General features: G+C 43.0%; 1 protein-coding gene across 3 annotated transcripts; it reads left to right on the top strand.

Annotated features, from left to right (window-relative positions):
* The first annotated feature begins 398 nt into the window (after positions 1 to 398).
* On the top strand, positions 399 to 21,807 carry LOC106564337 (uncharacterized). Of its 3 annotated transcripts, none has more exons than XM_082958649.1 (4): positions 399 to 608; positions 18,025 to 18,781; positions 18,938 to 20,139; positions 20,859 to 21,807. In XM_082958649.1, the coding sequence occupies exons 2-4, from the start codon at positions 18,473 to 18,475 to the stop codon at positions 20,956 to 20,958; spliced, it is 1,611 nt and encodes a 536-aa protein (XP_082814775.1). In that variant the 5' UTR covers positions 399 to 608; positions 18,025 to 18,472; the 3' UTR covers positions 20,959 to 21,807. The 3 variants fall into 3 exon arrangements, with proteins under 3 accessions (XP_082814775.1, XP_013985870.1, XP_082814774.1); XM_082958648.1 differs by lacking the exon at positions 399 to 608 and adding an exon at positions 16,664 to 17,139; XM_014130395.3 differs by lacking the exons at positions 18,025 to 18,781; positions 18,938 to 20,139; positions 20,859 to 21,807 and adding exons at positions 1,256 to 1,933; positions 4,476 to 9,458 and having other exon boundaries at positions 400 to 608.
* Positions 21,808 to 23,331: the final 1,524 nt, after the last annotated feature.

Genomic DNA, 23,331 nt, shown 5'->3' on the forward strand with positions numbered 1-23,331 from the left:
TAAGCAATACTGTATCATGCATTGTTTTATCTAACACATTTGTATGCTGATAGAAAATTACGTAAAAAATAATTACGTGAAATGATGGGGAAAAAATGAAATACATTCTTTTAAATAAACGAAATAGAATTAGCGTATCATGACCATATAAAATGATTTAACAAATCAATGAAAAGCATATCTATACTGTCTCTTCAAACAGTAGATAAGTGTTTTACCATGTGGTTATGTTTATGGTTTTACGAACAGATAATTAATTCACTGACAGTACACGTTCAGATGAATATGGGAAACCCATAAGAATTAGGGGGTAGGTCTATTAGAATCTTTATCTCTTATAGAACATACTTGGAAATGGGACGAAATGTCTGATTCATCCGATCCGCTAGGTGGCAGCACTGAGAATGTGGACGTCGAACAAAATCAGCAGAACCAGTCAGTGCTTCCCTTGCGCTGTGGCTACATGTGCGTTATTGTTTATCTTTCAATGCAAATGTGTTTATTGCAAACGGGGATTGCAATTATTTCCAGAGATGACTGTACTGGCCTCTCAGTAAATCGACTCTGAACACCCATACCGCCTCAGATTGTTGCCTTCGTCTTTGCAGGTAGGCTATTTGATGTCTCTTGCAGTAGTAACTAACTAGCTGATGGTTAGCTAGCTCTGGTCCAGTACGTGTTATTCTATTTAGGAGCAACTCGTTGTTTTCGGGCGATTAGACCAGAGCAAGCTGACCAAGCGTCATAAATCAGCCAATCAACTGAATAACTACAGTAGCTATAGCTTTCCACAATGCAATCTATCAGATAAACTTCGCTGCAAGTATCTAACTGTCGAGTTAATTGCCTATGTAATCAATGCATTATTTATCCAAAATTAACTTAGGTACTGCTTCGTTTTGCACCAACAGAATACATTTGGTAGACTTTTTTTTTTTTAATCCTTAAAAAAAGAGACCTCTCTTGCAGCAACATGTAGTGTTGAATTTCACAATGAAGATCTATTTATCCTATAATGATTTCATGGATTTTTAGGTTAGGGATGTGAAAGGTTTAAAAACCAGTCTGGGGGTCTTTCTCACCAATAATAGTTGATTTAATATATCTACTTTGGAGAGAGAATGCTATTGGTTTCCTTATTCTTTGGTCCATTTGATTCTAATTTATATTCTTCAATCTTACGTCGTACGCTTAATTTTCTCTAAATTCTAATATTCTTATTTATTTAATCTCCATTGAATATTGTTTCTTACAGATGATGACCAGCTCTGTCTTTAAAGGAGAGGACAAGACATCCCCCACAGGGTTCCAGCCTAGAGCTACAAGACCCTCAGACATTAGTTTAACAGAACAAGTTTCTCTGCCCAGATTGAGACTAGGGGTAATGTTCCCCTGCTCAGACGTTGCATTCATCAACCAATGGTTGCCTGCCACGCCATCAACTGTGTCATCGACTGACAGATTGCTATAACATGATTTGGTTAGTTGAAACTTAAAATACATATCCAGGCGCTGTGAGATCAGGTCAGGCGTCAGCAACTTCTGAGCAGAGGAACGCGCCTTACATTAACTCAAAGTGGAGGGAGGAGATTCACTGCATAGCGTTAACCTGAATCAAATCAAAATGGCTGCTGTCGTTTCTTTACCTATCGTGAGACTCCACAGACTAACAAAGGATCAACTGTCTCTCGCTGCTCAGAAGAACAATAACAAACCAGGCAGAAAACCAACAAATAAGAAGAACTTCACCACCACCAGAGGAAAGAAACAATCCACAGGAAAAGGAAATGACTCTGCTGACAGCAACAGTGTTTCTAGCCAGGAATCGCCGGCCCCTAAGCGGTGGAGTCGCCCCAAGGGAAGCAAAAACAAACCCAAAATAACTCTCAAACTTTCCAATGCCATCTTGAGGCCTGACGAGATAAAACAAGAGGTAGGTTTAAACTTGTGGCTTTTAAATTAACATTTAATTATTGAGATATTGTATAGCATTAGTATCTGTCTGTGTGAATGTTACAGCTATATGTTTACTAGATATATCTGTGTGAATGTTGCAGCTATATGTTTCCTAGATATCTGTCTGTGTGACTGTTAGTTATATGTTTACTAGATATCTGTCTGTGTGAATGTTAGTTATATGTTTACTAGATATGTCTGTGTGACTGTTAGTTATATGTTTACTAGATATCCGTCTGTGTGAATGTTAGTTATATGTTTACTAGATATCCGTCTGTGTGAATGTTAGTTATATGTTTACTAGATATCCGTCTGTGTGAATGTTAGTTATATGTTTACTAGATATCTGTCTGTGTGAATGTTGCAGCTATATGTTTACTAGATATCTGTCTGTGTGAATGTTAGTTATATGTTTCCTAGATATCTGTCTGTGTGAATGTTACAGTTATATGTTTCCTAGATATCTGTCTGTGTGAATGTTAGTTATATGTTTCCTAGATATCTGTCTGTGTGAATGTTGCAGCTATATGTTTACTAGATATCCGTCTGTGTGAATGTTAGTTATATGTTTACTAGATATCCGTCTGTGTGACTGTTAGTTATATGTTTACTAGATATCTGTCTGTGTGAATGTTACAGTTATATGTTTCCTAGATATCTGTCTGTGTGAATGTTAGTTATATGTTTCCTAGATATCTGTCTGTGTGAATGTTGCAGCTATATGTTTACTAGATATCCGTCTGTGTGAATGTTAGTTATATGTTTACTAGATATCCGTCTGTGTGACTGTTAGTTATATGTTTACTAGATATCTGTCTGTGTGAATGTTAGTTATATGTTTACTAGATATGTCTGTGTGAATGTTACAGATATACACTACTAGATAAAAGCTTTAGAACACCTACTCATTCAAGGTTTTTTCTTTATTTTTACTATTTTCTACATTGTAGAATAATAGTGAAGACATCAAAACTATGAAATAACACATATGGAATCAAGAGGTAACCAAAAGTGTTAAACAAATCAAAATATATTTGAGATTCTTCAAATAGCCACCCTTTGTCTTGATGACAGCTTTGCACACTCTTGGCATTCTCTCAGCTTCATGAGGTAGTCACCTGGAGTGTATTTCAATTAACAGGTGTGCCCTGTTAAGTTAATTTGTGGAATTTCATTCCTCAATGTGTTTAAGCCAATCAGTTTTGTTGTGGGGGGGGGGTATACAGAAGAAAGCCCTATTTGGTAAAAGACCAAGTCCATATTATGGCAAGAACAGCTCAAATAAGCAAAGAGAAACGACAGTCCATCATTACTTGAAGACATGAAGGTCAGTCAACACAGAAAATTAAGAACTTTGAACGTTTCTTCAAGTGCAGTCACAAAAACCATCAAGCGCTATGATGAAACTGGCTCTCATGAGGACCGCCACAGGAATGGAAGACCCAGAGTTACCTCTGCTGCAGCGGATAAGTTCATAAGAGTTACCAGCCTCAAAAATTGCAGCCCAAATAAATGCTTCAGAGTTCAAGTAACAGACACATCTCAACATCAACTGTTCAGAGGAGACTGTGAATCAGGCCTTCATGGTCGAATTGTTTCAAAGAAACCACTACTAAAGGACACCAACAAGAAGAAGAGACTTGCTTGGACCAAGAAACACAAGCAATGGAAATGTGACCTTTGGTCTGGAGTCCAAATTGGAGATTTTTGGTTCCAACCGCTGTGTCTTTGTGAGATGCGGTATGGGTGAACAGATCTCCGCATGTGTATTTCCCACCGTAAAGCATGGAGGAGGAGGTGTTATGGTGTGGGGGTGCTTTGCTGGTGACACTGTCTGTGATTTATGTAGAATTCAAGGCACACTTGACCAACATGTCTACTACAGCATTCTGCAGCGATACGCCATCCCATCTGGTTTGCACTTAGTCCCATTATCATTTGTTTTTCAACAGGACAATGACCCAACACACCTCCAGGCTGTGTAAGGGCTATTTTACCAAGAAGGAGAGCGATGGAGTGCTGCATCAGATGACCTGGCCTCCACAATCCCCCGACCTCAACCAAATTGAGATGGTTTGGGATGAGTCGGACCGCATAGTGAAGGAAAAGCAGCCAACAAGTTCCCAGCATATGTGGGAACTTCTTCTAGACTGTTGGAAAAGCATTCCAGGTGAAGCTGGTTGAGAGAATGCCAATAGTGTGCAAAGCTGTCAAGGCAAAGGGTGGCTATTTGAAAAATCTCAAATATTTTGATTTGTTTAACACTTTTTTACCGAATGATTCCATATGTGTCATTTCATAGTTTTGATGTCTTCTACAATGTAGAAAATAGTAAAAAAATAAAGAAAAACCCTTGAATGAGCAGGTGTTCTAAAGCTTTTGACCGGCAGTGTATGCTTGCTATATATCTGTGTGTGTGTGAATGCTGCTGGTATATGTTTTACTAGATATCTTGACGTATCATACAACCAGCACTGAAGTCTCCTCTTGGAAAATAAAGCTATTCTATTCTAAACCAGGTGAAACAAGAGATGGACGAGCTGCCTATCGAAATGAGAAGTGATGAACACTGGTTGAACTCTGTGAAGCCAGAGAGCTACGACCCAGAGATAGGTAACACCAGGGGACCTACAGAGAGCGACCCCAGGACAGATGCACATCACTTGGGTATCAAGACGGAGGATGCCCCCCTGTACCACCAGGATGTAGGGAGGCAGCTGCGGTCGTCTACCGTTCAGCTGTTCAATCTGGCTGTGTTGCGGTCCGAGCCGGAATGGTGGCCTCGCAACCAGAAGGTCCGCCGGTTCCCGTGTCCAGATTGCGGCCAGAAGTTCTTCTCCAAAACCACACTGGAGTTACATTCCCGGATCCACACCCAGTACCAGCCGTACTCCTGCGAGGTGTGCCATAAAACGTTCTCCCGGAAAGGCGGTCTGGTCGAGCACCGACCAATCCATGCGGCGGAACGCCCCTTCGCCTGCCTCCAATGCGGCAGGACCTTCACATTCAAATCCAACCTGACCCGGCACATGCGATTCCACAGCGATGCACGGCCCTACGTCTGCCCCCAGTGCGGCCAAGGCTTCAAGATCTCCGCCCAACTCAAGAGCCACATGATTTCCCACAGCGGGAATAAACCGTATGTGTGCCCGGAGTGCGGCCAGAGTTTTGTCCGTTACATGAGTCTGAAGTATCATCGGCTGAGCCACACCGGCGAGCGCCCGCTGTCCTGCCCAGAGTGTCCCATGACCTTTGCCCGGCCGCACACCCTTATGATCCACCGGCGACAGCACACCGGGGAGACGCCATATTCTTGCCAGGACTGTGGGAAGAGGTTCAAACAGGGGTGCCAATTGAAAGACCACGTTAGAAGGAAACACACAGGGGAGAAACCATACAAATGCTCCGAGTGTGACAAGTGCTTCGTCACTTCGGCGTCCCGTAAAGTGCACATGGTTGTCCACACAGGGGAGAAGCCTTACAAATGCACAGAGTGCTGTAGGAGTTACAGTCAGAGTGGGGGCCTGAAGAGGCACAGGTGTGAGCAGCAAACCAGGTGAGGGGAACCTTGGGGTATGCCCCAAATGGCACCCTATTCTCTAAGTAGTGCACTAGGGACCATAGGGCTCTGGTCAAAAGTAGTGCACTATATAGGGTTCTGGTCAAAAGTAGTGCACTGTATAGGGAATAGGGTGCCATTTGGGACATAGACCCAGTGTTCTGAGTGTAGGAACTGGAGAGTGGATCCTTGAAGCAGCACAGGTGTAAGCAGCCACGTAGGTGACAGAAGCCAGGTGAGAGGATTCTCAGGTGTCCTGAGTTGGGAAACTGGCCTTTGTTTATACAGGATTTAAAGGAGCAATCTGGGATTGGTACATCCATTTTTTTTAAACTTTGATTCTTGAGGAATATAACTTAGAAATGCCTCTTGAATTTAGTTATTGTTTTACCCCATCAGACCTCTAAATATATGATCGCCTCACCAGGGAAAACAATAGGCTGTTCCATTGACTGTTATATCAGTTATTGAACCCTCAATAAAATGATCTGTTTTCACTGTGATGCAGTCCCACTCTCACCTGAGGTGTGATGTGAATGTACTGGGCCGGTTTCCCCAGACGCAGATTAAGCCAAATCCTGGAATTAAAAGCAGGAGAATCTCCAGTGAAATAGGTTTTTATCCTAGCGCTAGGCTTAATCTGTGTCCAGGAAACCGGCCCAGTACGTTCACATCACACATCAGGTGAGAGTGGGACTGCATCACTTTTTTCTTTACATAGTTGAATGTGCTGACAACAAAATCACACAAAAATAATCAATGGAAATCCAATTTATCAACCCATGGAGGTCTGGATTTGGAGTCACACTCAAAATTAACGTGGAAAACCACACTACAGGCTGATCCAACTTTGATGTAATGTCCTTAAAACAAGTCAAAATGAGGCTCAGTAGTGTGTATGGCCTCCACGTGCCTGTATGACCTCCCTACAATGCCTGGGCATGCTCCTGATGAGGTGGCGGATGGTCTCCTGAGGGATCTCCTCCCAGACCTGGACTAAAGCATCCGCCAACTCCTGGACAGTCTGTGGTGCAGCGTGGCGTTGGTGGATGGAGCGAGACATGATGTCCCAGATGTGCTCAATTGGATTCAGGTCTGGGGAATGGGCGGGCCAGTCCATAGCATCAATGCCTTCCTCTTGCAGGAACTGCTGACACACTCCAGCCACATGAGGTCTAGCATTGTCTTGCATTAGGAGGAACCCAGGGCCAACCGCACCAGCATATGGTCTCACAAGGGGTCTGAGGATCTCATCTTGGTACCTAATGGCAGTCAGGCTACCTCTGGCGAGCACATGGAGGGCTGTGCGGCCCCCCCAAAGAAATGCCACCCCACACCATGACTGACCCACCGCCAAACCGGTCATGCTGGAGGATGTTGCAGGCAGCAGAACGTTCTCCACGGCGTCTCCAGACTCTGTCACGTGCTCAGTGTGAACCTGCTTTCATCTGTGAAGAGCACAGGGCGCCAGTGGAGAATTTGCCAATCTTGGTGTTCTCTGGCAAATGCCAAACGTCCTGCACGGTGTTGGGCTGTAAGCACAACCCCCACCTGTAGACATCGGGCCCTCATACCACCCTCATGGAGTCTGTTTCTGACCGTTTGAGCAGACACATGCACATTTGTGGCCTGCTGGAGGTCATTTTGCAGGGCTCTGGCAGTGCTCCTCCTGCTCCTCCTTGCACAAAGGCGGAGGTAGCGGTCCTGCTGCTGGGTTGTTGCCCTCCTACGGCCTCCTTCACGTCTCCTGATGTACTGGCCTGTCTCCTGGTAGCGCCTCCATGCTCTGGACACTACGCTAACAGACACAGCAAACCTTCTTGCCACAGCTCGCATTGATGTGTCATCCTGGATGAGCTGCACTACCTGAGCCAGTTGTGTGGGTTGTAGACTCCGTCTCATGCTACCACTAGAGTGAAAGCACCGACAGCATTCAAAAGTGACCAAAACATCAGCCAGGAAGCATAGGAACTGAGAAGTGGTCTGTGTTCACCACCTGCAGAACCACTCCTTTATTGGGGGTGTCTTGCTTATTGCCTATAATTTCCACCTGTTGTCTATTCCATTTGCACAACAGCATGTGAAATTTATTGTCAATCGGTGTTGCTTCCTAAGTGGACAGTTTGATTTCACAGAAGTGTGATTGACTTGGAGTTACATTGTGTTGTTTAAGTGTTCCCTTTATTTTTTGGAGCAGTGTAAATGCTTTAGATCAATGTATATAGTAGTGTTAGACCCTCAGAATGAGCTTTTCACTTTCTTTTTGGTGTCTTGACTTTTACTGGTTTCAGGTTCTGGAATGTAGTAATTTATAGGACTTATTTCGATTGCATCTGATTTTCTCTGGGCAGAAAGCCACTGGCGTTATCGTCAAGAGTCTTATCGTTGTGGTCCCGTGTGCACTTACATGTCAGTATCTCACACTCATTTTTACTGTGTTTTGCATTTGATGTGATTCATGCTTTTCACTCTGTTGTTCATGCAGATAAATTATGATTTAAACTAATGTGAAATCAACCAAATATTTCACCCTGTCATTGAATTTAAGTTAAAAGTTAGAAGGCAATTCCCTTAAGTTGCTGACTTTTGGCAAATCCAATCAGTTTTCCATGTTGATTCAACATCATCACATTGAATATTTTGGTTTAAATGATGTGGAAACAACATTGATTCAACCATTTTTTTGCCCAGTGGGACAGTAAGATGTGAGCTTAGAATAGTTCTGCTGGGTATGCCTGTAGGAGGAAAGAGTGCAACAGGAAACACCAAACTGGGGAGAAATGTCTTCACAGGAGAGGCTTCCTCTGTGTCTGTGACCACAGTGTCAGTCAGAATATAGAGTTCTGGATGGGACCAACATCACTGTCATGGAAACCCCTGGAGTAATCAGTGAGATGAAGGTTAGGACAGTGAAATGCCTGGATCTCTCTCGTCCTCATGTTCTACTGCTGGGGAGATTCACTGATGAGGAGAAGGAACGCTGTGAAGTGAATCCAGGAGAGCTTTGGATCACGGGCCCCAAAGTTCACCAGTGTGCTGTTCACACATACAGACCAGTTGAAGGGTAAACCTATAATGACCTTTCTGAAGAGCAGTCAAGACCTTCAGGTGCTCAATGCTAACTGGTGGTGGATCCAATGTCTTCAACATTGAAGTCAAAGGCAACATTGGAGAAGTTAAATGACGGCTTGAAAATATTGATACAGTATTATACCAGAACTGGGGATACTACTACATGGAAGAGGCAGAAAGAAAGATCAGAGCTGAAGAGCAACGGAAGAGGCTGAGAGACATAGGTGAAGAGCAAAGAAAGACAGTAATTTACAACATCCATTTTCTGCCTTCCAGGAGGCAAAACATTTGACATAAAATATCTAGCACAACTAGCTACAAGAATTTGTCTCTTCAAACAGTAGCTGGGTGATTATGCATCTACGGGCACTTCCATGTCCTCTGGTCAATTTTGGGGATTTTATAAAAAATGAAACAAATACAAATATTTGTATGTTAAGTTCACACTGGAATCACCCCATCATTTTTAAACGCCTCTATCAAGTATTTTAGCTACTTTTCAGATGCATTTTATACCTCAATTTCACTATTTTGCCCTTGACCCAGACTTTTAAGCTTCTACTATGTTTTTCTATGAGAAAAGAATTATTACACATTATATAATGTTATGTACTACAGAAAGAGTCAATTAAATAAAATCTATAACAATATTGTGAGTATGCCCTTTATATTGTTTATTACACAAAATATACCTGTCCTTTGGGAGTGGTGTCATTTCCACCACTGAGGACAAATTCCTCATTAATAAAGTTTTTTCAAGAGAATGTTAATTTAGTTACCATGGAAACATTGTGACACTGAAGCACATGGCTGCAGTGGACAGTTGTTCCAGATGTGATGTCCAAAACTTGAATAAAAATTGAGGCAAATATTGCTTGTGTAGAGAATATTTTATTTCCAAACAGGCTCTAATTTCTTTAATTTGTGGTAGGACTAATGAATTTTTGTATGTATTTAGTGTAAATGATATTTACATTTACATTTGTAATGTAAATGTAAATGATATGCTAGCTGTAATACTAATCAAAGCATGCTAAGCTGTCTGTTAATTTTCTCCAGAAACTGTAGAAATGTAATTTCCATCAGTCATTTCCATCACAAACTTAAGTGTGGTGGAAATGACAGAAAGTGGTGGAAATGACACAAATCCATTATCATATTCGTTTTTACTTTACTATTTTTTATACTTTAGGCTTATTTAAACATTTTTAAATGAATTGAATCTAGAAAATGCTCAAAGGTGTGCACAAGTTGAAAACTAAGTAGTATTTGTCTTTATTTTTAGAAGACGCCACATAAAACAGCACAGAGGTCACAGACATATAGAAACAAAATAAAAAATGATCCTACACGATACCAGGAACATCTGCAAAAAGACAGAGATACTGGAAGAAAAAAGAGAAGGGAGAAGTGAAATCTATCTCTGAGCTCACAAAGCGAGAACAAAGAAATGAGAGATGGCAATGAAAAAGTAACCAGTGGAATAGAAGACAGACTTTAAAGACAACAGTTGCAAGGGAGACCTACCTATCAGGCTACACACCACCTCAGTCACCAGATGACCTGCTGCCAGAACATGAGGCTAACATACCTCCCCTAACTTACCTGCCCCTGATGCACACCCTGATACCACTTCCTCATCGTCTGCAACATGAATGAGAAGTCGAATACTTGCTGGAAGGAAAAAGGTTGGAAGAGGTCGCTCAAAAGCATACAGAGATCTTAGTATGACAAATGTCAAACTTAATAATGCTTTACGGAAAGCTGAGAAATACAAAAAAAGGTATGATCGACTGATGATCAAAATGAAGAGACAAGATTCACCAAAGACAAAACAGCAAATGAAGGGAACTCTGAAGAACTTGAGAAGGATTTTATTGTTTCAAAATGCCATCATTGTAGAGTTAAAACAAAAGTATAAAAGTGCCAAAGACAAACAAGTGGCTTCAAAAATGCTCAGAGGCAACATCCTGAGAAAGTATGGCCTGGTCAAAGCCGCAAACCGAGAATTTGGATTTTCAGCAAAAGCAATGAGGGCAAATGAAAACAGGCCATCAAGTCTTCAATACTCCAGGAAAAATCAGTGTAATAGAATTAGCACTGCCACAGAAGAGAAAATCACTATATTTTATGAACGTGATGACAAGAGCAGAGCAACAACAGGGAAAAAGGACACACTTTTTTATTTATTTTTTTATTTTACCTTTATTTAACCAGGTAGGCTAGTTGAGAACAAGTTCTCATTTGCAACTGCGACCTGGCCAAGATAAAGCATAGCAATTCGACACATACAACAACAGAGTTACACAAAAAGTATATATACAGTGAGTGCAAATGAGGTAAGATAAGGAGTTAAAGCAATAAATAGGCCATGGTGGCGAAGTAATTACAATATGGCAATTAAACACGAATGGTAGATGTGCAGAAGATGAATGTGCAAGTAGATCTACTGGGGTGCAAAGGAGCAAGATAAATAAATACAGTATGGGGATGAGGTAGATAGATGGGCGGTTTACAGATGGACTATGTACAGGTGCAGTGATCTGTGAGCTGCTCTGACAGCTGGTGCTTAAAGCTAGTGAGGGAGATATGAGTGTCCAGCTTCAGTGATTTTTGCAGTTCGTTCCAGTCATTGGCAGTAGAGAACTGGAAGGAAAGGCGACCAAAAGGGGAATTGGCTTTGGGGGTGACCAGTGAGATATACCTGCTGGAGCGCGTGCTACGAGTGGGTGCTGCTATGGTGACCAGTGAGCTGAGATAAGGCAGGGCTTTACCTAGCAGAGACTTGTAGATAACCTGTAGCCAGTGGGTTTGGTGACAAGTATGAAGCGAGGGCCAACCAACGAGAGCGTACAGGTCGCAGTGGTGGGTAGTATATGGGGCTTTGGTGACAAAACGGATGGCACTGTGATAGACTGCATCCAATTTGTTGAGTAGCATGTTGGAGGCTATTTTATAGATGACATCGCCGAAGTTGAGGATCGGTAGGATGGTCAGTTTTACGAGGGTATGTTTGGCAGCATGAGTGAAGGATGCTTTGTTGCGATATAGGAAGCCGATTCTAGATTTAATTTTGGATTGGAGATGCTTAATGTGAGTCTGGAAGGAGAGTTTACAGTCTAACCAGACACCTAGGAATTTGTAGTTGTGCACATATTCTAAGTCAGAACCATCCAGAGTAGTGATGCTGGACGGCGGTCAGGAGCGGGCAGCGATCGATTGAAGAGCATGCATTTAGTTTTACTTGCATTTAAGAGCAGTTGGAGGCCACGGAAGGAGAGTTGTATGGCATTGAAGCTCGTCTGGAGGTTAGTTAACACAGTGTCCAAAGAGTGGCCAGAAGTATACAGAATGGTGTCGTCTGCGTAGAGGTGGATCAGAGAATCACCAGCAGCAAGAGCGACATCATTGATGTATACAGAGAAGAGAGTCGGCCCGAGAATTGAACCCTGTGGCACCCCCATAGAGACTGCCAGAGGTCTGTTCAACAGGCCCTCCGATTTGACACACTGAACTCTATCAGAGAAGTAGTTCGTAAACCAGGCGAGGCAATCATTTGAGAAACCAATGCTGTCGAGTCTGCCAATAAGAATGTGGTGATTGACAGAGTCGAAAGCCTTGGCCAGGTCGATGAATACGGCTGCACAGTAATGTCTCTTATCGATGGCGGTTATGATATCGTTTAGGGCCTTGAGCGTGGCTGAGGTACACCCATGACCAGCTCTGAAACCAGATTGCATAGCGGAGAAGGTACGTTGGGATTCGAAATGGTCGGTAATCTGTTTGTTAACTTGGCTTTCAAAGACCGTAGAAAGACAGGGTAGGATAGATATAGGTCTGTAGCAGTTTGGATCTAGAGTGTCACCCCCTTTGAAGAGGGGGATGACCGCGGTACAAAAGAGGTTGAACAGGCTAGTAATAGGGGTTGCAATATTTTCGGCAGATAATTTTAGAAAGAGAGGGTCCAGATTGTCTAGCCCGGATGATTTGTAGGGGTCCAGATTTTGCAGCTCTTTCAGAACATCAGCTATCTGGATTTGGGTGATGGAGAAATGGTGGGGGCTTGGGCGGGTTGCTGTGGAGGGTGCCGGGCATGGCCAGCCGTATAGAAATGCTTTTTGAAATTCTCAATTATAGTGGATTTATCGGTGGTAACAGTGTTTCCTAGCCTCAGAGCAGTGGGCAGCTGGGATGAGGTGCTCTTATTCTCCATGGACTTTACAGTGTCCCAGAACTTTTTTGAGTTTGTACTACAGGATGCAAATTTCTGTTTGAAAAAGCTAGCCTTAGCTTTCCTAACTGCCTGTGTATATATGTTCCTAACTTCCCTGAAAAGTTGCATATCACGGGGGCTATTCGATGCTAATGCAGAACGCCATAGGATGTTTTTGTGCTGGTCAAGGGCAGACAGGTCTGGAGTGAACCAAGGACTATATCTATTCCTAGTTCTACATTTTTTGAATGGGGCATGCTTATTTAAGATGGTGAGGGAGGCACTTTTAAAGAATAACCAGGCATCCTCTACTGACGGGATGAGGTCAGTGTCATTCCAGGATACCCCGGCCAGGTCGATTAGAAAGGCCTGCTCGCAGAAGTGTTTTAGGGAGCGTTTGACAGTGATGAAGGGTGGTTGTTTGATCGCAGACCCATTACGGATGCAGGCAATGAGGCAGTGATCGCTGAGATCTTGATTGAAAACAGCAGAGGTGTATTTGGAGGGCGAGTTAGTTAGGATGATATCTATGAGGGTGCCCGTGTTTACGGATTTGGGGTTGTTGTACCTGGTAGTTTCATTGATAATTTGTGTGAGATTGAGGGCATCAAGCTTAGATTGTAGGATGGCCGGGGTGTTAAGCATGCCCCAGTTTAGGTCACCTAGTAGCACGAGCTCAGAAGATAGATGGGGGGCAATCAATTCACATATGGTGTCGAGGGCACAGCTGGGGGCAGAGGGTGGTCTATAGCAAGCGGCAATAGTGAGAGAGTTGTTTCTGGAAAGGTACATTTTTAGAAGTAGAAGCTCGAATTGTTTGGGTACAGACCTGGATAGTAAGACAGAACTCTGCAGGCTATCTTTGCAGTAGATTGCAACACCGCCCCTTTGGCAGTTCTATCTTGGCGGAAAATGTTATAGTTAGGGATGGAGATTTCAGGGTTTTTGGTGCTTTTCCTAAGCCAGGATTCAGACATGGCTAAGACATCCGGGTTGGCAGAGTGTGCTAAAGCAGTGAGTAAAACAAACTTAGGGAGTAGGCTTCTAATGTTAACATGCATGAAACCAAGGCTTTTACAGTTACAGAAGTCAACAAATGAGAGCACCTGGGGAGTGGAGCTAGGCACTGCAGGACCTGGATTAACCTCTACATCACCAGAGGAGAAGTAGGATAAGGGTACGGCTAAAGGCTATACGAAGTGGCCGTCTAGCACGTTCGGAACAGAGAGTAAAAGGAGCAGATTTCTGGGCACGATAGCATAGATTCAAGGCATAGTAAGGTAGGATGTGAGTACATTGGAGGTAAACCTAGGCATTGAGTAATGATGAGAAAGATATATTCTCTAGAGACGTTTAAACCAGGTGATGTCATCACATATGTAGGAGGTGGAACAACATGGTTGGTTAAGGCATATTGAGCAGGGCTAGAGGTTCTACAGTGAAATAAGACAATCACTAACCAGGACAGTAATGGACGAGGCATATTGATATTAGAGAGAAGCATGCATAGCCAAGTGATCATATGGGTCCAGTGAGTGTTTGGGCTGGCTGGGGACATGGCGATTCAGACAGTTAGCAGGCCGGGGCTAATAAGCAACCATTAGTAGGCCGGGGCTAATAAGCAACCATTAGTAGGCCGGGGCTAACAAGCTAGCAGTTAGCAGACTGGGGCTAACAAGCTAGCAGTTAGCAGACTGGGGCTAGCAAGCTAGCAGTTAGCAGACCGGGGTTAGCAAGCAAGCTAGCAGTTAGCAGACCGGGGTTAGCAAGCAAGCTAGCAGTTAGCAGACCGGGGTTAGCAAGCAAGCTAGCAGTTAGCAGACCGGGGCAAGCAAGCTAGCAGTTAGCAGATCGGGGCTAGCAAGCTAGCAGTTAGCAGACCGGGTCTAGCAAGTTAGCAGAAAGGCCTTTGGGGGACGTCGCGATGGAGGTAAGTCTGTTTTTGCCTCTTTGTGCGGTGACGTCGATAGACCAGTCGTGGATTAGTAGGGTTCCAAGTAGCTCTAGGTAGCTAGCAGGCCGCGGTTAGCAGAATGGGCCTTCAGCGGACGTCGCGCCTGAGGGGCCTGTTGGAATCCTTGGGCAGATTATGTCAGTATTCCAGTCGTAGAGGATCGGCGGGGTTCCGTGCTCCGTACCGGCAGTAGAAGGGGTCCGGATATTCTAGTCCAGGAGTGGGCTTCGGTGGTAGCCCAGGAGCCCTAGCCGGGCTAGCTTCAGGCTAATTGGTGCTTGCTCCGGGATGAAAAACGCTAGCCAGGAGTAGTCACCCGGGATTGTGGTTAGCTAGTTGCGAAGATCCAGATGAAAATGTTCAGAGTTTGTGGTAGGAATCCGGGGATATGGAGAGAATTTTTTTTTTGAAAAATAGGTCCGTTTATGCTCTGGTTTGAGTCACGTTGTACGAACTGGCGAGAGCTTTCCGAGCTGAAGGTTAGCTGATGACCGCTACTAATGGTTTGCTGACTGATAGCTGGTAGGTAGTTAGCTGGCTAGCTTTAGTTGAGGGATTCCAAGTAAATAAGTAAATAGAAATACTTTAGAAAAAAAAACAGATCCACGCCACATTGGGTGATGCGGGTTGCAGGAGAGTATTTAGAAGTTGAGGTTTAGGAAAATATTTTAAAAGATATGCGTAGAAAAATACATATACAAGGGACACGACAGGACAAAGACAAAGGCGTCTGACTGCTACGCCATCTTGGATAACGAGGAACAAGAAGAAAAAGCACAATTCAGAACCTTTATCAGAAGTTTAAGAGGGAATATTCAGAAATTCAAAATTTCCTACTGTGAATTCTGCAAAAGACGTCATTTTTAGGTTGTCAAGCCAACAGTCCAGGATAGGGACACATGTCTCTACAAAACCCACGCCAACCTCCAGTTCATGGCGGACAAACTACAGCATCACAAAGTGATCAGCTGAAGAAAAACAAAGAGGGAAACATGGAGAAGTTCACTGTACATTTGACAGTAAAAGAAAAGGTATGTGGATTGAAAGAGTAGTTGGGGAAACGCGTGTACAACATTCGACACCAATACTCAACTGAGAGAATTAAGAGAATCTGGGGAAAGAGGAGATCATTGTGCATATTGACTTTGCAGAGAACTACCTGTGTAAATACACCAGTGAAATCCAGGCAGTTCACTGTGGTGATTCTCACACGCAGGTGACCCTCCACACCTGTGTTGGATATACCACAAATGATACGGTTTCACTTTGCTCACTGAGCTCTTCTATGCAGCATGACCCCTCTTATCTGTGCCCATCTCTCAAAAACACTGGCCTACTTCCTTGAGCTCTGCCTATCGGCTACTGCTGTACACTTTGTGAGTGATGGCCTACAAACCAGTATAGGTCTGAAATGTTTAACAATGGTTGTTGTTCAAAATGTTTGCAATAAAATATTGTTTTCATGTGTTTTTTTTTTTTTTTTTACATGTCATTTCCATCACAACCCATATTTTGAGGTAAATGAGTATATTATGTATAATTTACATACATTTATTTGTTTTAGATATGGAAATCATATGGTTATCATACTCTGACAAAAAGGTTTGGTGGAAATATCTAATTTTCCTGATAAATGTTTTCAGCTGTCACCAAGACAAGTTTATACATTCAGTCGTCGTGCTGAATTATTAATATTAGGAAAACCTTAATCATTTTTAATATTATTCAATACAAGTTCATGTACAAATGTATAAGAAATCCGTTATAAATCAATTGTATGATATTTAATTTTCAACTAAAATGTATGTTTAATGACGTGATGGAAATGACATTTGTGAATGGCTGTCTGGGTAAAATGACAAATATATATAAATTCCTGAATAGTACGATCGCAGCCATTATCAGATATAGTTTCTAGATAAATCAAAGACAAGTACAATACTGGTAAAATGGAGTTTGAATAAGTTTTAATTTCTGAAAGTTTGCACGGCCAAAGTGCCCGAAGTTGCATAATCACCCAGCAACGTGTATTACTATGTGGTTATGGTGCAGATAATTCATTTACAGACAGTACATGCACAGATCAAAATGGAATATCTTTATCTCTTATAGAACATATTGTAGTATGGAAATGGTCGAAATGTCTTCATCCGCTCCACTAGGTGGCAGCACTGAGAATGTGGAGGTCCTGGAACAAAATCAGCGACAGTAGTCACTACTTCCCTTGCGCTGTGGATACATGTGGTATTATTTATCTTGGAATGCAACAGTGTTTCTTGCAAACGGGGATTGCAATTATTTCTCTGAAATGAAATGTACTGGCTTCTCAGTAAACCGACTCGTACAAGCCATGACCGCTGCAGATTGTTGTCTCCGTCCCTGCAGGTAGGCCATTAGATGTCTCTTGCAGTAGTAGACCAGAGCTAGCTGACCAAGCATCGACTAGCTAGCTACTGAATAACTACAGTAGCTATCGCTTTCCACAATGCAAGCTATCAAATAAACTTCGCTGCAAATATCCAACGGTGGAGTTGATTATCAATATATAATCAATACGGTATTCATCCAAAAGTAACTTTAGATACGGATTCGTTTTGCACCAACAGAATGCATTGGGGAGACTGTTTTATCCTTAAAAAAAACTCTTACAGCAACATGTAATTAGTGTTGTATTTCACCATGAAGTTATATTTAACCTAGAGTTATCTTGTGGATTTTTAGACACCAATAATTGTTTATTTAAAGCTGCAATATGTAACTTTCAGGGCTACCGGACCAAATTCACATAGAAATGTAAGTTATAGATCTGTCATTCTCATTGAAAGCAAGTCTCAGAAGCGGTAGATCTGTTCTATGTGTACTATTTCTATGCTTCCCGTTCATAAGATTTGTTTTATGCTTCTTTTACTTTCAGTTTTGTACACCAGCTTCAAAAAGCTGAAAATACTATCTTGGTTATGGAAAAGATACTTCACAGCGGTTTAGGGTACAATGATTCTCTACACTATACATGCTTGTTTTGTCACAAACTGAAAGTAGGTGAACTATTCGAATTTTATCAACCAGGAAACGGCGGAGGGATTTCTGCATAGGGCATGTTGACTATATTAATATATCTACTTTGGAGAGATGATACTATTTGTTTCCCTTATTCTTATTTTGGTCAATTCTATTTTTTTTCTAGTTGATATGCTTCTTTTCTTACTTTGTAGGCTTAATTTTCTCAATTCTTATTTACTTTCTCTCCATTGTATCTATTGTTTCTTACAGATGATGACCAGCTCTGTCTTTAAAGGAGAGAACAAGACATCCCCCACAGGGTTCCAGCCTAGAGCTACAAGACCCTAGAATGATGACCAGCTCTGTCTTTAAAGGAGAGGACAAGACATCCCCCACAGGGTTCCAGCCTAGAGCTACAAGACCCTCAGACATTAGTTTAACAGAACAAGTTTCTCTGCCCAGATTGAGACTAGGGGTAATGTTCCCCTGCTCAGACGTTGCATTCATCAACCAATGGTTGCCTGCCACGCCATCAACTGTGTCATCGACTGACAGATTGCTATAACATGATTTGGTTAGTTGAAACTTAAAATACATATCCAGGCGCTGTGAGATCAGGTCAGGCGTCAGCAACTTCTGAGCAGAGGAACGCGCCTTACATTAACTCAAAGTGGAGGGAGGAGATTCACTGCATAGCGTTAACCTGAATCAAATCAAAATGGCTGCTGTCGTTTCTTTACCTATCGTGAGACTCCACAGACTAACAAAGGATCAACTGTCTCTCGCTGCTCAGAAGAACAATAACAAACCAGGCAGAAAACCAACAAATAAGAAGAACTTCACCACCACCAGAGGAAAGAAACAATCCACAGGAAAAGGAAATGACTCTGCTGACAGCAAAAGTGTTTCTAGCCAGGAATCGCCGGCCCCTAAGCGGTGGAGTCGCCCCAAGGGAAGCAAAAACAAACCCAAGATAAGTCTACAACTCTCCAGCGCTATCTTGAGGCCTGACGAGGTAAAACAAGAGGTAGGTTTAAACTTGTGGCTTTTAAATGAACATTTAATTGATATCTTGTATAGCATTTGTAACACTTTGTGAATGTTACAGCTATATGTTTACTAGATATCTTGACTGGTTGTACGTTTCCTCAGAGAAAAATAAAGGTATTCTAATTTAAACCAGGTGAAACTAGAGATGGACGAGCTGCCTATCGGGACAAGAATTGAACATTGGTTGAACGCTGTGAAGCCAGAGAGCTACGACCCAGAGATGGGTAACACCAAGGGACCTACAGAGAGCGACCCCAAGACAGATGCACATCACCTGGGTATCAAGACAGAGGATGCCCCCCTGTACCACCAGGATGGAGGGAGACGTCTACGGTCGGCTACCAGCCAGCCGTTCAATCTGACTGCATTCCGGTCCGACCCAGAATGGCGGCCTCGCAACCAGAAGGTCCGCCGGTTTCCGTGCCCAGATTGTGGACGGAAGTTCTTCTCCAAAACCACGCTGGAGTTCCACTCCCGGATCCACACACAGTACCGGCCGTACTCCTGCGAGGTGTGCCATAAGACGTTCTCCCGGAAAGCCGGCTTGGACGAGCACCGGCCAATCCACGATGCGGAACGTCCTTTCACCTGCCTCCAATGCGGCAGGACCTTCACGTTCAAATCCAACCTGACCCGCCACATGCGATTCCACAGTGATGCGCAGCCCTACGTCTGCCCCCAGTGCGGCCAAAGCTTCAAGATCTCCGCCCACCTGAAGCGCCACATGACGGCCCACAGTGGGTGTAAACTGTACGTGTGCCCGGAGTGCGGCCAGAGTTACATGAGTTACATGAGTCTGAAGTATCACCGGCTGAGCCACACCGGCGAGCGCCCGCTGTCCTGCCCAGAGTGTCCCATGACCTTTGCCCGACCGCACATCCTTATGGTCCACCGGCTGAAACACACCGGGGAGACGCCTTTCTCTTGCCAGGACTGTGGGAACCAGTTCAAACAGCGGTGCAAGCTGAAAGAACACGTTAGAAGGAAACACACAGGGGAGAAACCTTACAAATGCTCCGATTGCGACAAGTGCTTTGTCACTTCGGCGTCCCGTAATGCACACATGGTTGTCCACACAGCAGAGAAGCCGTACAAATGCATGGAGTGTGGTATTAGCTACAGTCAGAGTGGGTATCTAACGCAGCACATGAGGAGACACACAGGGGAGAAACCATACAAATGCTCTGAGTGCGACAAGTGCTTTGTCAATTCTACGTTGCGTAAAGTGCACATGGTTGTCCACACAGGGGAGAAGCCGTACAAATGCACGGAGTGCTGTAGGAGCTACAGTCAGAGTGGGTCCCTGAAGAGGCACAGGTGTAAGAAGAAACCCAGGTGAGAGGGACCTCAGGGATACATCCCAAATGCCACCCTATTCCCTATAAAGTGCACTAGGGCCCACAGGGCTCTGGTCAAAAGTAGTGCACTATATAGAATAGGATGCCATTTGGGACACAGTCCCGGTGTTCTCAGTGTCGGAACTGGAGAGCAATGGAGTCGATCCTTAAAAAGTAGCACAGGTGAAAGGAACCAGGTTATAGGGTTCTCTGGTGTTTTGAGTAGGGAAACTGGACTTTGTTTATACAGGACTTAAAAAGGGACAATCTGTGATCCATTTTTGGACATATAGCCATTGATTCTTGAAAAATATAATGTATAACTGCCTCATGAACTTACTGCAGTTAAACTGTCTTACCCCAGTAGAACTCAAAATATAAGATCACCTGCCCATGGAAATCTCTAGGCCTATTCACTATCAATTATTGAACCCTCAATGAAATCAACCACTTTCACTGTGATGCAGTTTAACTTACCTGATGTGTATTGTAAATGTTCAGGGAAGGTTTCCCAGACACAGATGAAGCCAAATCCTGGACTAAAAAGCAAGAGAATCTCCATTGAAATACATTTTTATCCTAGGACTAGGCCCTCCTTGTATAAAAAAAAAAAATAAAAATTGTATTGAAACGGCCCTGCACAACTGGTTAACTGATGAATTGAACAGATCAATAAACTGACTTGTTTTACTGTATCGTGTGTATGTGTCTCCATAGTGGCAGCGTTGTGGCAACACTGGGCAGGGTCAGAGTTCAGCAGGAAACATCATCATTGGCAGAGAGGCCTTCTGAGTGGACTTCTCTATGGTTGCCATGACCACAGATTGTGAGAGTTGGACCAGGCCAGCTGCTACTACCGCTAGAGGGTCAACAGGACGGGCCTCCCGCTGCTCCCCCAACGTCGTCGACACCCCGGGCCTTTCCGCCGCACCAGGATCCCACGCGTTCCTGCTGGTGATCAGGGGGTGAGGTTCACAGAGGAGGAAAGGGATACCCTCATGAGGTGGATCCAGGAGAACTTTGGAGAAGAGTCTTTAATGTTCACCATGGTGCTGTTCACTGGGGGAGACCAGCTAGAGGGGAAACCAGTGGAGGACCTACTGAAGGAAAACAGTCAACTGCTACAACTAATCAGTACCTGCAGGGACAGATATCATGTCTTCAACAACAAGGAGAAAGATGACCACACTCAGGTCACTGAGCTGCTGGAGAAGATAGAGGAGATGGTGGAGAGCAATGGTGGAAACCACTTCAATGTCAACACACACCCAGTAAGGGAGAAAGAAGGGTCTGGTGTGGTGGTCACCATGGTGATGTTAGTGGCAGTTGGAGCTGTGTATGGAGCAAAATACAAGATGGTGGGAACTTGGAGAGAAACAAAAGTGAAAATGAAAGGTTGACTCCTGAAAAATGATGTGAAAATCAATGTATTCTTATGACTACATTGAATTACAGAGCTTTGATCTAAGTTTTGGTTAGACTCATTGTTGACATTTATTTACTCCCGTTTTATGAGTGTGAATGATGATCATATGTTATTAAGGAGAGACATAATTGTCAAAACATATTGTATCTGTATCATACATTGCTGTCCAACACAATTTGTATGCTGAAATCAAATTCAGTAACAAATCATGAAATAAATTGAGATTTTTATGAAAACAAATTATTTAACAAATGAATGAAAAGATCTACACTGAGTGTACAAAACATTAAGAACACCTCTTTCCATGACAGACTGACCAGGTGAATCCAGGTGAAAGTTATGATCCTTTATTGATGTCAATTGTTAAATCCACTTCAATCAGTGTAGATGTTAAAATAATTGTATAACTTAATGATAATAATCAACAATCAATAAGCCTTGACTAATTCCCAAGGTTTGTAAGACAATGGGTTAAATAATTAGGCAAGGACTCAGCTTTCTGCAAAAGGTTCATGCAGCTTTATTCAGAGAACGTTCTGAAGTCAAGATAACAAAACAGTCATTATATAGTTTCTTCCTTACTTACGCACATGCATTTACACACAAACTGTTGGTGACCTGCATCCCCCTTTAACTTCCTACACTGTTTATCACTATCCAGCTCAGCCTGTTCCTTTCCCTCAAGGTTAGGAACCCCTTGAAGTTTTACTGCCTTTACCATCTGTCCCCTGCTCTCTACACTAAATACACACACACATTGCTCTCCCTCTCCGGCCTCTACTAGACTTTCTGGGACTAATTGGACTAATCGATCATTACATTGATTATTCATTAACCATGCTACATGACTAATAATTCATAATGGTTTATTGATTCATTTACCTTTATTAGATAATTCTCTTATCAGTAGATGAAGGAGGGGAGACAGGTTAAATATTTATTTTTTTATGCTTTGAGACAATTGAGACATGGATTGTGTATGTGTGCCATTCAGAGGGTGAATGGGCAAGACAACATATTTAAGTGGTTTAAACAGGGTATGGTAGTAGGTGCCAGGCACACCGGTTTGTGTCAAGAACTGCAACGCTGCTGTGTTTTTCCACACTCAACAGTTTCCCGTGTGTATCAGGAATGTTCCACCACCCAAAGGACATCCAGCCAACTTGACACAACAGTAGGAAGCATTGGAGTCAACATGGACCAGCATCCCTGTGGATTCCGTGCCCAGATGAATTGTGGCTGTTCTGAGGGCAAAAGTGGTGGATGGCTCAACTCAATATTAGGAAAGTGTCCTTGATGTACACTCAGTTTATACTGTCTCTTTAAACAGTACGTGTATTACTACGTTATTTTTATGGTTTAGGTAGAGGTCATGATTGTAGATAGTACACACACAGATGAATAGGGGAAACCCATAAGAATCTATCTAGTGGTATTATACATGTATGGAAATGGAAGGAAATGTTTAATTTCTCCGCTCCGCTAGGTGGCAGAAATGATCATGTGGACGTCTTGAACAAGAGCAGCAGAAGCAGTCACAACTTCCTTTGATCTGTCTGTGCAGGGTTGCCATGTTTACCGTTTTGACATTTGGGCAACTTTGAAAACGATGTCACGGGTGAAAATGTATTGGTTGCGGGTTTTTGGGCTACTTCTAAGTTGCACTGCGGTCACCATGGCATTTCTCTTAAATAATAAACACTGGCTGTTGACAAACATTCAGTTGATATACATATTATTCATATTTTATCCAATGGTTGAAAT

This window comes from Salmo salar, chromosome 12 (assembly GCF_965601325.2).
Source record: "Salmo salar chromosome 12, fSalSal1, whole genome shotgun sequence".
NCBI lineage: Eukaryota > Metazoa > Chordata > Actinopteri > Salmoniformes > Salmonidae > Salmo > Salmo salar.